At 44.5% G+C, this 13226-nt stretch overlaps 1 protein-coding gene across 6 annotated transcripts in view; it reads left to right on the plus strand.

The window, feature by feature from the left end:
- LOC114432321 (histone deacetylase 4-like) overlaps positions 1–13226 on the plus strand; it is a 44733-nt gene that overhangs the window by 23469 nt on the left and 8038 nt on the right. For 5 of the 6 annotated variants that reach the window (XM_028400253.1, XM_028400254.1, XM_028400251.1 and 2 more), the window contains 9 exons: positions 3229–3554; positions 5763–5913; positions 6429–6552; positions 7657–7775; positions 11127–11255; positions 11334–11443; positions 11708–11842; positions 11921–12113; positions 12805–13028. In XM_028400253.1, the coding sequence (XP_028256054.1) occupies positions 3229–3554; positions 5763–5913; positions 6429–6552; positions 7657–7775; positions 11127–11255; positions 11334–11443; positions 11708–11842; positions 11921–12113; positions 12805–13028 (1511 nt within the window). Of the gene's footprint in view, positions 1–528; positions 869–3228; positions 3555–5762; positions 5914–6428; positions 6553–7656; positions 7776–11126; positions 11256–11333; positions 11444–11707; positions 11843–11920; positions 12114–12804; positions 13029–13226 lie in introns of those variants that run through there. The other variant, XM_028400256.1, reaches the window with a different exon arrangement.

Consider the following 13226-nt stretch of genomic DNA (forward strand, 5'->3'; position numbering starts at 1 on the left):
AAAAGCAGATTTATGATAATCCTTAAATCAAAATGGGGGTGCATGTGCAAGGCTGCAAACTACTACATTGGGATTAAAAAATGAATCAGAAGGTAATGATCTAATACTTATTCCTTATTTTTATTTTAATCCTCCACTATTTAAACATATGGGAAGCCTCCCTGTGGGGAAAGTCCTTACTCTGCGTCACCTGAAACCATTTTGTGGTTTTATTTGTTTGGGAAATGCAAGCAAATTCCAGGCTAGGAATTTGAGCACACAGTATTAAACCACACAACAGAGGGGAGAGAGAGAGAGGGAGAGAGATGGTTATTATAAGTAGAGGAAAAGGAGGGGGGCAGAGGAGACATGCAGCCAAATGGGATGCCTGCAAGTGAGTGGGAGAAGAAGGCAGAGATATTCGATGCAATACAAACCAGCATGGAGGGTTTTCCTTGGCTATAGAAGCAAGGAAAGCAGGTCGAGCGGGGAACAGTGCAAAGAGGGTAAGGAGAGAGAGAGAGAGTGTAAGTGTGTGTGTGTGTGAGTGTGTGTGTGACGTTGGTTCCTGGAAAAGCAGAGGGCTGCAGAATAAACAGGCTGCATGCCTGAGACTGCCCTGTGATGTCACCACTGGGCAAACGAGGGACGAGGGGAGGAGAAAAAAAGGAGAGGGAGAGAGACAGAGAGAGAGAGAGAGAGAGAGAGAGAGACGCCCAGCAGGTTAAAACAAGGAGGGATGAATGCTGAGACAAAAGTGACGAGGTTAAGAGCAAGAAAAGAAGTCATAGGAGCAGGAACAGAGCGTGCTGTCAGCCTGCGATAGCCTGACGGAAGGAGAGGAGGAGGTGCATTGATAAGGAGGAGAGGACGAAGAGAGGACTGATGGGTATGTTTAACGGCAGCATTGATTCTCCCTTCCTTTTATATCTCCCTCTTTTGTGTGCTGAACAATTAGCGCTGTCTATGTGTCAGAGATGCCATACGAGGTGTGCATCAGTGTGCGTCACCATCAATGAGTGTGCAAGGCTGTTTATGTCAGGGACTAAATATCTGTATAGGAACATTTTGTACGGAGAGTGTATGAGTTATGGATTTGCATCAAGACTAGAGCCGTAATGTTGTAAAGTGCAGTTTTCTGTCCAGATCACAACTCTGCTGTCCCATCATTTAAATATGCTAAATGATTTGTTCTGCTGGTTAAAATTGTTATTAGATTAAAAGACATTAAATGAATATAAAGCCACCAGGATGTCACTGGTCACAAGTGTTTTTTATTTGTGAGGTCAAGCTTGCAGGTAAAGCAGAAGGATGAAGTTCTGATGCTAATGAAAACTTTCACAGCAGAATGATATTTGTATGTGGCTTTCCCACTTTTAAATTGCAGCCAATTGAAAAAAATCATAGCGTAGGATGGAGAAAGGAGACAGAGGAGCAAAGGTTTTGTTTGGCTGGGTCAAATCTTGCATGCTGCAGGTTGAAACAAATTGGCTGTTTTTCATTTATAAGCAAATTACAAGACTGTGCTGAGGACTGACTCGTGTTGTTGTTGGCATCACCCACACAAAGCCGGTCCTTAAGGACCCTGTTGTCACTTGTTCTTCTGTTCTTCTATGTCATGGATGTGTGTTGTGTGTTTCACCTGCTGAATCAAAGCACACTGGAGGAAGTGGAGTATTTTAAAGAACACATTTATTTTTATTATCATTTGATTTTTGGTCATTTTCCCGACATATGCTTGCATTGCAGTACGTCTGCCACCGCTGCTGTGTTTGCCTCTTTATTAACACAAAGTTCCAGGCAAGTATCTCTGGCTCTCACTGTGCTCTCTGTAAACATGTAGGTAAATAATCAGCCAATCGACTCCTTATTTATTCAGATTTAATAGGGAGGAAGCTGTTTGATTGGAGAGCTTCCTGTGCAGTGATTTGTGGGTGGCTGGGCCCGGCGCTCGCTCTGCACCTCACCGGGTCAATGCAATCTTTGTCAAATGTCGCCGGTCTTCGCGGTAACAGCAGGGTCGGTCACAGGTTGTGTGAGTGTAGCAAAGCAAGACTGTTTTTGCATATAGAGAAAAGATTATTTACTGATCCCCATAAAAAGATTCTGGCATTACCGACATGAGGTTTACAGTGATTCAGAAACACCAAATAATTAGTCAATTGGCCATAATATAGTCAATACTTCAGACATCTGTTGTGTCACTGAGTCGTGCACGTCTTAGGGTGATGTGTTTCCTTCTTATTATCTCACAGCCGCTGGTAAAAACGAGAGACCTTGTTAATTAAAATCACAAAGCTTTGTATTACTTTTGGGCACATTTTTTTCTGAGCAGGTAGACATATTTGGAAGAGCTTTGATTTAATCCTATTCATCTGCACAACCCTGCAGTTGTACTTATGCAAACACAGTGCTGAGTGGGATCAATGTGATGCAGTGATATCTTACACTGTCTTTTGACTCTACTGTATCTTCTCGCATTTTTCTTTGTTTGCCACATCAGAACATGTTTACTGGATAGCAAAGCCATTGTTTTAGTTCTATAGTTTTGATGTTGCTAAAAATACAGAGGCTGATACTTGTTGAGAATCTGAAGAGGATGCTTAGTAGTATCCTTGAATATCATGTGATCGGGACTCGGATATATATTTATTAGGGCTGTCAAAGTTAACGCCTTCTGTGCAGGGTGGCTCTGTGTCTTGTAGTGTAGGTGTATGACAGTTTGGTGTGAGAGGTCCTGGGTTCGAGACCTCGATGAGCTGCTGTGTGTGTGAAATGTCCTAGCTTGCGAAGGCTGAAGCATTTAAAGTTGGCGGCAGTGCGTTGTGGGCAGTTTGGCAAAGCAGCGCACATGTGGAAATCCACAGTGGATGCGACAGCGATGAACAGTCAGCGCGAAACGCTCTGGACACACACACACACAATAACAGGCAATTCATTTCATTCATTCATTCATGCACAAGTCATTGCAGTATCATTTATATGGCGCAAAGGTGCAGGATTGCATAAATGACTGCAATGAGTGACTTGCTATTTGCCTTTGTAGAGAACCCTAAAAGTATCGGATCGGGACTCGTTATCGGCAGATACTCAAAATCAAATAATTTGGACTCGGACTGGAGGGCATCCCTACTCAGGATGTTCTCACCTTTTATTTTGGTGCTCCCTGTCAAGACCTAACTTTTGAGCAGCTGTATTACATGTCATAAAATACTGGAGTCTTCTTTCTTCTTCTCCTAATCACTGCAGTGGACATCAACTCGGCGCTGCCCCTGCGTCTCCCTCCGGCCGCCATCCCCATGGACCTGCGTGTGGACCACCACCAGCAACAACAGCAGCAGCAGGTGTCCTCGCTCTCCCCGCCGGCCCAGCAGTCACCTGGCTCCCATGGAGGAACAGGCCAGTCCGGTGGGGGTGTGGTGGCGGCTTCGATGCGTGAACAGCAGCTGCAGCAGGAGCTCCTGACCCTGAAGCAGAAGCAGCAGATCCAGCGGCAGCTCCTCATCGCCGAGTTTCAGCGGCAACACGAGCAACTGTCCCGGCAGCATGAGGTGCAGCTCCAGGAGCACGTCAAGGTAATCATTTTGTATTGTGGAATTATTTCCACAAAAAAATGTTAAAGTTTCCTTCCTTAAGTCTGTAAGAGGCAACAGTCCAAACTGCAAACCTTGAAGCCTATTTAAAACTTCACTAAACAAAGCAAAGACGGCTCTTAATTTAGTCTGCCAGAGGATTCTTTATTAACAGACCAAACTCAGCAGCAGAGAGCAGCACCGTCAGCTTTAAATCACTTTGCTCTGAGTAAAGAGGGTACAGAGAACAAGAAGGCTCTCTGACTTCATTTACTTTCACTTCAGGGATGGATAGGAGCAAAATAAGGGTGTGTTTGGACTCAGAAAAATATGCAAAAGATGGACTGATATTGTATTGGTAGTGTGTTACATAACCCAACCCTTATGCACAAGCCCTTACTTTTATTATCAGCATCCAATAACACTTACTGTATGCTGAGAGCTAATGCAAAATCGGTATCTCACGCCTGTGTCATAGTGACCTGAAAATACTAAGTAAATTTAGATCAGCACGCCCACACTCTGAAGCTTTAATACATCAGGGGAGCACTCCTGCGGGGCTGAAATGTCACGTAAAATATTCCAGTGTTTGTTCTGATTTAAAGTATTACAGCTGTAATATGAATTGTAACACACGCACATTAAGCTGAACTACTTGTTTTTTTCAGGAGTCGGAATAAAAATATCTAAAAATGGATTGTGGGGGCAGGAGATTAGATTGCAAATGTGCAGGATAACATTAGTTTGACTGTAATATTTTTTCTCATGTGCAAGTTGATTCATGCTGGAAGTCTGTCTTTTCTATCCATCTTTATATTACTTTCCATATTTCTGTCTTCTTATATTCCTTTCCCTTCACTCTGAAAGTGTCTTTGTTTCTTGTGTCGATCGTTATGATGCAGTATGTATAGATGTTGAAGTATACTTTTACCATCATCAGCATGCACTGGAAAGTTGTAACAGGTGGATTTTTAAAGACCAGACTCAAATAATTTGCATCTTTTTGCATCAATGTTCCCCTGTGTGCTCCCTCTTGTGGGACAGTGGGGTTTTTTCTGTATTGTGATGTCCGGGGATGAGTTTCTCAATGGCCGTATGGCCTGTGGTGGGGCTGCAGGACCACTCAGCGAGAAGCCAGTGACGCACAGCCTAAGCAGCTTCAATCAGCCCCATTCACAGCCCCTGTGTACACACACACACACACAAAATCATACTGCCATTAAAACATACACATCCTCTTAAAGGCCAGCAAACACACAGCCCTGTTGGCTTCCGTATTTGGGAACACACACTGGCATAAAGTCATTCATATGTCTGCAGTTAGATTGCACTGAGAGCTTCCCTAAAGCTCTTCACAGTATTTGTCAAAAGTGGAGAAAAAAGGAAGTTCTGTGTGAACATCTCTGGTCTGCTGAGCCACAGGGGTTTTGGATGTGTGTGAGCCTGTGTGTATGTGGGTGGGGAGGTTACTTTGAGCTTTCCCACCCACTCAATCCCCTGTCCCATACCTTGATTGAAAGGTTTGAGGCATTGGAGCTGGACTCAAGCCAAAGAGCGGGTGAGCTTTTCTCACGCGCCCTGCCTCACCTTCCCCTCACCTTCAGCTGCTTAATTTATTCACAGACTTGCCTCAAACATTTGCTCTCACAGTAAACACAAGTTCTGGTCCTGGGTGCTGAGTATCCCTCAGGACTATTACACGCTGTTACAGTAAACTGATCAAATATTGCCATTAGGATGATAAGGAGCGTTGCTCAGTGCATGAACAGACAGCTTGCCTATTTACTTTATATTCTAGAGACATTAAAAGCCATTAGGACCTTTAAATTAATGCCTTAGGTTGTTAATAGGTTTCAGATGCTCTTATTTGCAGTGACTAACAGTCTGATTCAGAGACACTTCGGTGGGTTGAAGATGTGTTTTATTTTTGACCTTTAAGTTTCAGGACAAGCTGTTAGGGCACGGGTGGGTCTTTGCTATAAAGCTGAGAAGGACAGATGCTCTTCTCTTATCTTGCTGGTGTAATGAGGAAGGGAACAGCTTGAGGTTTTTATAAGAATGCAAAGATTTTATGTAATTGCTTTGAACAAAGGTTGGATGTTTTTACTTCGTCATGTCAGGCAGTTAGGAGCTTAAAGGGGCAGTTTTTTGTAATGACACCACCTGGTTTAAATAACTCCGCTGACATGATTTTTGTGTTTTTTCTTGTAGCAGCAGCAAGAGCTCCTGGCTTTAAAGCACCAGCAGGAGCTGCTGGAACACCAGAGGAAGATGGAGAACCACCGTTTGGAGCAGGAGCTTGAAAAACAGCAGCGGGAGCAGAAACTGCAGCAGCTGAAAAACAAGGAGAGAGGGCAAGAGAGTAAGTGGTAGCAGAAAGCACTGCTAGGCAAACTTAATAGTGAATTCATATAGAGAGGAGCACCGGATATGAAGAGAAAAGGCTCAGGCCTTATGCAGTGGTTTACACAAATGCACAATCTTTGGTAGCATTCCAAATTGAATGAGCCGTTGTGTTTGTGTGTGTGATCCAATGCATGTGTGTTTGAGTGTGTATTTCCATTTTACTTGGAGAAGGTGTGTATTTACTGTGGTAAACAAACTGTATTAGCCCGGTGGCCTTGGCAAGAGCCAGGCCGAGGTATTACCGCTGCCTGCTGGATGTCTCTCAACAGTTCATTGAAGGTTAGTGGACAGGAGTCCTTGAGAGCAGTTTACACACTGTATGGAAAATGGTTACTGATCGAGGCTGCATCCATGTGTTTGTGTGTGTGTGTGTGTAGGAGGGTTTACTCCTGCCTGTAGTTTGTGGTCTCTCTTTAGCATTTTGCATCATAATAATTAACACTGTTCACAACTTTTTCTTCAATGCATCAGGCGCTGTGGCCAGCACTGAGGTGAAGATGCGTCTCCAGGAGTTTGTCTTAAATAAGAAGAAAGCTCTGGCCCAGCGAAGCCTCAACCAGGGCGGCCTCCCCAACGATGCTCCCTACTGGTACCGGTGAGGAACAGACTCAGAAAAGAAGAATAAATACATTTAGGTGACAGGGAAAGCCAGTGGTGTGGGTAAATCAACAAACTGGAAAACAGCAGCAGAACACAGTGCTGTGGCCTCTGCTGATCATAATACGTTTGGATGGCAATTCTCTCTCTGACAGCAGATGAATTATACATTGGATTGTGTCTTAATCTGTCAGCGAGCTTCCTCTCCTCCTCACTGCTGCACTGTGTGAGCTTGACTGAGAGATGGATGGAGCAGGGTTATAAAAAAAGATGGCTGCACACACATACACATGAGAGCCGGATATTGGAACGCGATGATAGGGGGCTCTTACGCTGACGACTTGAATGTTTGTGTAGTATTTCTGGACCTTTTTGCAGGTGTGTACGCTTCATGTTGCCTTTTTGTTCGCCCGTTACTCTCATTCTCATTGTCGGTGAGTCAGCTAAAGAATTTAATATGGTAATCAGCTGTCAGACTCTCCTAGTGTTTAATATTGGGTCCTGTGGTTTTGAATGAAAGATGTACGTTCCTTGAATTAATTAGTCAGTTCAGTAACCACAAATTTTAAAACCCTGCAGGGAAATAGGTTTGACAGTACATTGGAAAAAATATGTGTATAATATCAGTGTAGGTTCTTCATGATTCTGTTTTATTCTGGCACAATAAAAAGCCATCAAATGCAAATAAAATAAATGTTATATAATCTGGATGTGTGACCCAGTAAAACACCCACAAGTGTTGACTTTCAGCAGCACAAAGTAATACAAACTGTGCCTTTCTATATCTGCCTCCTTCTCTGCGTTCCTACGCCTCTCTCGCTAAATACATTTCATTGGACTGGTTGTCCTGCTCAGTTTTGGATGTGTGTACATCCGCTTGTCAGGAACATGCATCTGGGCAAAAGCCAACTCAGCTTAACTTTGCCTGCAAACACCACCTTATTCTGTAGGCAGGGAACAGATGGCAGTGCATGTCTGCACCCTGCCAGGGGATTTGTATGATGCTGTAATCATACAGATCTGTGACAGCAATGAAGTTAGTTATTTTGTATGAATTACAGTTTCCCTGTTTGGCCTGTTTAACACTGTTTTTGTTCTGCAGCAAAACCCAGCACAGCTCTCTGGACCAGAGCTCACCACCACAGACAGGTGTGTCTACCTACAACCACCCGGTGCTGGGCGTCTACAACCCACGGGACGACTTCCCACTGCGAAAGACAGGTATGTATGTCTTCACACACATGCTTACAGTACAGTGCAGTCTCATAATGACACATTAAAACTAAACAGGTCTGACTGCAGTAAGTCAGTTACCTTTGGGGTTCCTCAGGGCTCTCTGATCAAATAATTCACTGCTGCAATATTTCCTTTGATGTCAAGAAAATACACACTTAGTAACCCACTGGACCTCTCCTGTGTTACTTATATAGCTAGTATTAGAAATCTATTGTACAGGTTTTATGTACTGATAAATACAAGTGGTGTGCTTACACTTTTAGTATAGTATGGAGCACCATATGCACTAGAACCCAGAAACAGTTTTCTTTTAAATTTAAAAAAAACCTGTAGCAGAATGTGGCACTGGAAAAACAAGTTTTTCTTGTAGCCTACAATCTTCAGGCTTCACTGCTCAATCTTCAGAAAGGTTCACAGAGTAAAACCAGCTGTTTTTTGTGTGTGTTTTTTGTCAGGTGTGTATATGTGTGCAGTTTTGTGTGGGTGTGTAAAGTGTGAGTGGTGTGTGCGGTGGTGTAGCTGCGAAGGAGCGGTCGTCTTACAGTGCAATTATTCACTTAGTGCAGCGGCGGGCAGCTGCAGCCAGCGTTCCAGCCCTGTTGACTCTGAGCCTTTGGGCTGCTGGCTACGACAACAGATAGACCACAGTTGACACTGGCCCTCACAGCCACATTCCACCCTGGGAGAGCAGAAGAAGAAATGCAGAGAATACAGTAAAATTAGAATGTTTTAGTGGCTTCGCTAAAGTGCTAGCAACTAATCTGACCAAGTGGCACAGTGATGCCACACTCTCATAAACCCATTTTATGTTGGGATAGAAAAGCGCGGTAGGATGGCGAGGAGTGAAAAGATGGTCCCTGGAGTGTCAGTCCATCCCTTGATTTCTATGAGCAAATGAGTTTTGTGCTCTGCTCCAGAAAGAGAGGAGAACCTGTGCCACCCTGATATTTGCCCACAGTGATGACGTGCTTTGCGGGGTTTACTTATGGTAATGCTAACTCAGGAGAGTTTAGAGCCTCTTTTATATCACCGCCAGGCCATAAAGTAGAGGACTGGACCCCAGGACTCCCAGCAACTGCCGAAGGAAGAAAGCAACAATGCTCTTTTGTGCATCTTTTGGTGATCGAGTGCAGCTGATACTCACAAATTTAACAACACAATAAGCTAATAAGTGATAAGAAGAGTTTTAAACAGTGGTTACTGTGGCAACAGCAAGTGGAATTGAATACCAACAGGTGTTCATGTAAATATTCCACATAGATGTAACATAAATGTGTGCATTTGTCCATCTTTGTCCATTGTAAGGCTATTTAAAAAAAACACATTGTTTTTAGTGAATTAAGCCTTTCTATTGCCACAAATGCATTGCATTATCTTTGACTTTACACTGGAGCCACACTATGCTTTGATAGTTGCTTGATTGTGATGCAGCAGTAGCAGGAAGTGTCGGCTTTGCGTTTGCATTAACAATACAAGGTTCTATAATTACTGACTATAGTGATGTGGTGGGAAACAGAGTTGCGTGACCAGTGGTGAGTTCCCAAAAACCCTGTCCTCCCAGAGCCTTTAAAAACACTTCTTATATTGCACATGGACTGAGGGTGAGGGAGCATCACATGTTCTCATATACACATGCAGACACGGTCAGGAACAGTGTAAGAGGCCCTCCTAACTCGCTTTGAGGAAAGCATACTGTTCCTGTCTTTTCACTACGTGTGTGTTTTTTTTAGCCTAACTGGGGCAGCCCGTCCTTCACATTGATACAATGCCACATAGGCAGACTGGTAGCGTACAGCACAGTACATGCTGGCGGTTGATAGCCGAGACTGGACAGCTTGCCCATAAATACAAAGCAACATGTCTGAATACACGACGTCACAGTCACTGAATAATCAGCCTATTGCCTCTGCTGTGAGGCCCATTCTAACAGCTCGACAATACGCCATTTGTGTAGTAGTATCATCTGTGTGTTCATGCTTCTCTGCGAGCTGGAACCAAGCTTGTAGCAAAAGATCATCTAATTACTAAGTGCAATAATCATTGAATTCTCTTTGTGGAGTTGGAGATGATCGTGTAGATTCAATTGAAGCTCCCATCTGCTTTTCTTCCATTAACACCACCTCTGTTCCACCACCTCCACTGGTATGGACATTCTCTCCATTGATTCCACTTGGCTTTCACTACACCTTTGCTGTGATTATTTCTGGTGCACTGGTACACTGAAGCACCCAGCTTTTAAAATGCAGGAACCAACAATCTAATTTCTTGAATTCCTCTTCACTCTGTTTTCATCACCAATGTTCAGCAGGACAGTGTGAAGCAGATCTTCAAGGAGCTTGTAACTTTCTACTTTTACAAAAATTCTAAACTTCAGACAGCTTTATTTGGATTTATAGTAAGCTAACTCCCATCGACATTAATTGAATTGGCTCCATCTGGACTCAGCTCTGCTTCCCACTGTGCTACTGTACCCTCACACTTCATATTTCACACTTCTCTCTTTTCCACACATTTATTTTTACCTGACACTGCGAATGGGAGGGAGTTCACTTTTGATGAATGTTTCCTAAAAGGAAAGTTTGCTCCGGGGAAGAGGGGCTTTTCAGTATTTCATAATAAAAAAAGTGATAGTAGCAGATTGTGTCACAATCAGGGTAAGTGATGTACCACTTTCGGATTTAGTTCTGCTATGATGTTGAAAAATTGGATAATGAGTAGGAAAATTATCCAAGGCTGCTGATTGGCAGGACAAAATAAACAGAGCATTAGTCTCCATGGCTGGAGCCAAGGTGACATGCCGTTCCCTTCTCCCTGTCTCCATTCACAAGTCTTTGACAGCATGCACAAAAGACCAAAGGGTCTTCAGGCAGTCAGACACGGCTCATAAATTGGAGCTAATTGCTTTTTAGCTGCGTTGTCTTTGGGAAAATGCATCAGAATTTGGCTTGTTCAGAAGCATCTCAGTAGGAGGGCAGGATTGTTCACTAAATGAATAGCAGCATGTAACAGTTTGTCAACCAAACATTTTTCATAACAGAGCAACTCTATGGAAGGTGCTCCATGACTGATCAATGTGCGCAACTCCCAGTTTAAGCTGAAAGCCTGCGAGACTGTAGCTCAGGTATCTCTCCCACTCTGCTGATTAATTTGTCCAACGCTGCACTGCTGCCAGGTAGCTGTTCAACATCAAGGAGGCTTGACAGGAGTGTCTATGTCTGCTGGTTTTGGCATTAAACCAAAATCTCCCAGTTATCAGTGAAAATAGAACTAAAGGGCAATGCTGTAGTTTCGTAATCCTAAATGATTATGACTGAAATAAACAAATCTGTCTTTCAGCCTCGGAGCCCAACCTGAAGCTGCGCTCACGGCTGAAGCAGAAGGTGAGCGAGCGCCGGAGCAGTCCACTGCTGCGTCGCAGAGACAGCCCCATCACTACCGCTAAGAAACGCTCACTCGACATGGCAGGTAGGAGATGCAGCACAAAAGCAATTTGTGTCTGGTTCTGTTTTAGCTGTGTTTTTGATTTGTATGTGTGTGTCTCAGACTCTGCATGTAGCAGCGCCCCCGGCTCAGGCCCGAGCTCCCCGAATAACAGCTCCAACAACATCCCCAATGAGAACGGCATCACTGTGTCCGTCTCCAACAACACAGAGGTAGCACACTCACAGTTTAATGATATGATCATCCCATGCTAGCTTAAAGGTAATTTCTGTGCAGCCTGTTGCAGAGGAGCAGACAGGCTGAGGCACTGGCAAGATGCTATTTGTGGCAGCCATTAGGGGCACTCAGGCAGTGTGGAGGAGGCTATCACCAGTAGGGTGCAAATGTAGCACAGACAACGACTGCTACACTGCTTCCCTCTTTATGCTGGAGCTTTTCATGATGCAAACAAAAATAAATAATTAAAATGTTCCCAGGCGTCATTGGCCCAGAGGCTGTGCAGTGGTGCTGAGCGGGGTTCTGTTAGCCAGCTTTCACTCTACACTTCGCCATCCTTACCCAACATCACCCTGGGGCTGCCCGCCACTGCCACGGCCACGGCTGCTTCCAACGTAAGGCGAAGACTTAACAAAACTGTGCAAACTGTGATTCTGTGTATGTGGAGTGTAACCACCTCTGTTTTTTTGCAGGTGACCTCGGCCCAGCAGGATGGTGGTCTGCAGCCGGCCCTCTCCCTCAGCCCTCCCTTCCTGTCCGGTGGCCACTTGACCCCTTATTTGGCCGAGGCTGGAGCGGGAACAGGTGGACATGGTGCACACAGTCCCCTGCTCCAACACATGGTGCTCATGGACCAGAGTCCAGCAAAAAGCCCCCTGGTGACAGGTAAGTGATGAAGGTAGCAGTAAATGAATCCTGACACACAGAAAACACAACAAACTAAACTATTCCACACTCTGTGTGTCCGTGGTACTATGTGCCCTCTCACAGTGACAGACGCCCATTCATCAGCTCAAACTAATGAGCTCCTTTCATATGTCAGCACATGCTATGAGACTGTGACACGGGCACATTGTGTGCCCTTTCCCATCAGCTCATTTACTGACTGCCACATTGCTGCTATTTTCAGCTGCATAATAGCAGTGAATGAGCAGTGACGCACATAAAGACACATGCTATATCCCTGAATAACAAAAAAAAAGGATATGTGCACATCCACAGATTATTTGTACAGATAGAAGGTCATGTATCAAAAATACCTTAAATTTTCATGTCTAACAGGTCTCAGCTTTTTATGCCATGTGCACAAACTTCTCACACCATTCACCAGGTTGATTGGGGTTTTGTTTTTTTCACTCTGATGATACTCTGGAAGTGTGGACTACTTTTTTGGCTCAGATCAACACAATGAAAGAATCACAGTATGGCCACACAGATGGTTGTTGGTATTCAGTTTACAAATACATCTGCTAAGTGATCTGAGGTCAGACACTGTGATGATGCTAGTCCACAATCTCTAATATACAAGCAATACTTAGACTAGATAAAGTATGCACTGTCTCTGTTTGTGTCTCAGGTGTGAGTGGCCTGTCCATGTCGCCAGCAGCATCCATGGCTAAGCTGCAGCGGCAGCACCGGCCCCTGGGGAGGACCCAGTCAGCCCCACTGCCCCAGGGGAGTGCGGCCCAGGCCCATGCCCAGGCCCTGGCTCTGCAGCAGCTGGTGGTCCAGCAGCAGCACCAGCAGTTCCTGGAGAAACACAAGCAGCAGTTCCAGCAGCAGCAGCTCCATCTCAACAAGGTAACAACTGGAGACATTTGATTCCTCTTTCGCCTTGTTAATGCAAATAATGTTGTGTACCATCATCATTGTCTGATGGAAGGGGCCATAGATCTGACATCACATTCAAATAAACTGATAATTAATAAGGCCTGCAAGCTGCAGTGGGCCAGCTCAGGAGCTGTGGTGGAGTAGTTTGCGTGGGCAGAAGCCAGTAAC

The sequence above is a fragment of the Parambassis ranga genome, chromosome 2, assembly GCF_900634625.1.
Source record: "Parambassis ranga chromosome 2, fParRan2.1, whole genome shotgun sequence".
In the NCBI taxonomy this organism is placed as follows: Eukaryota; Metazoa; Chordata; class Actinopteri; family Ambassidae; genus Parambassis; species Parambassis ranga.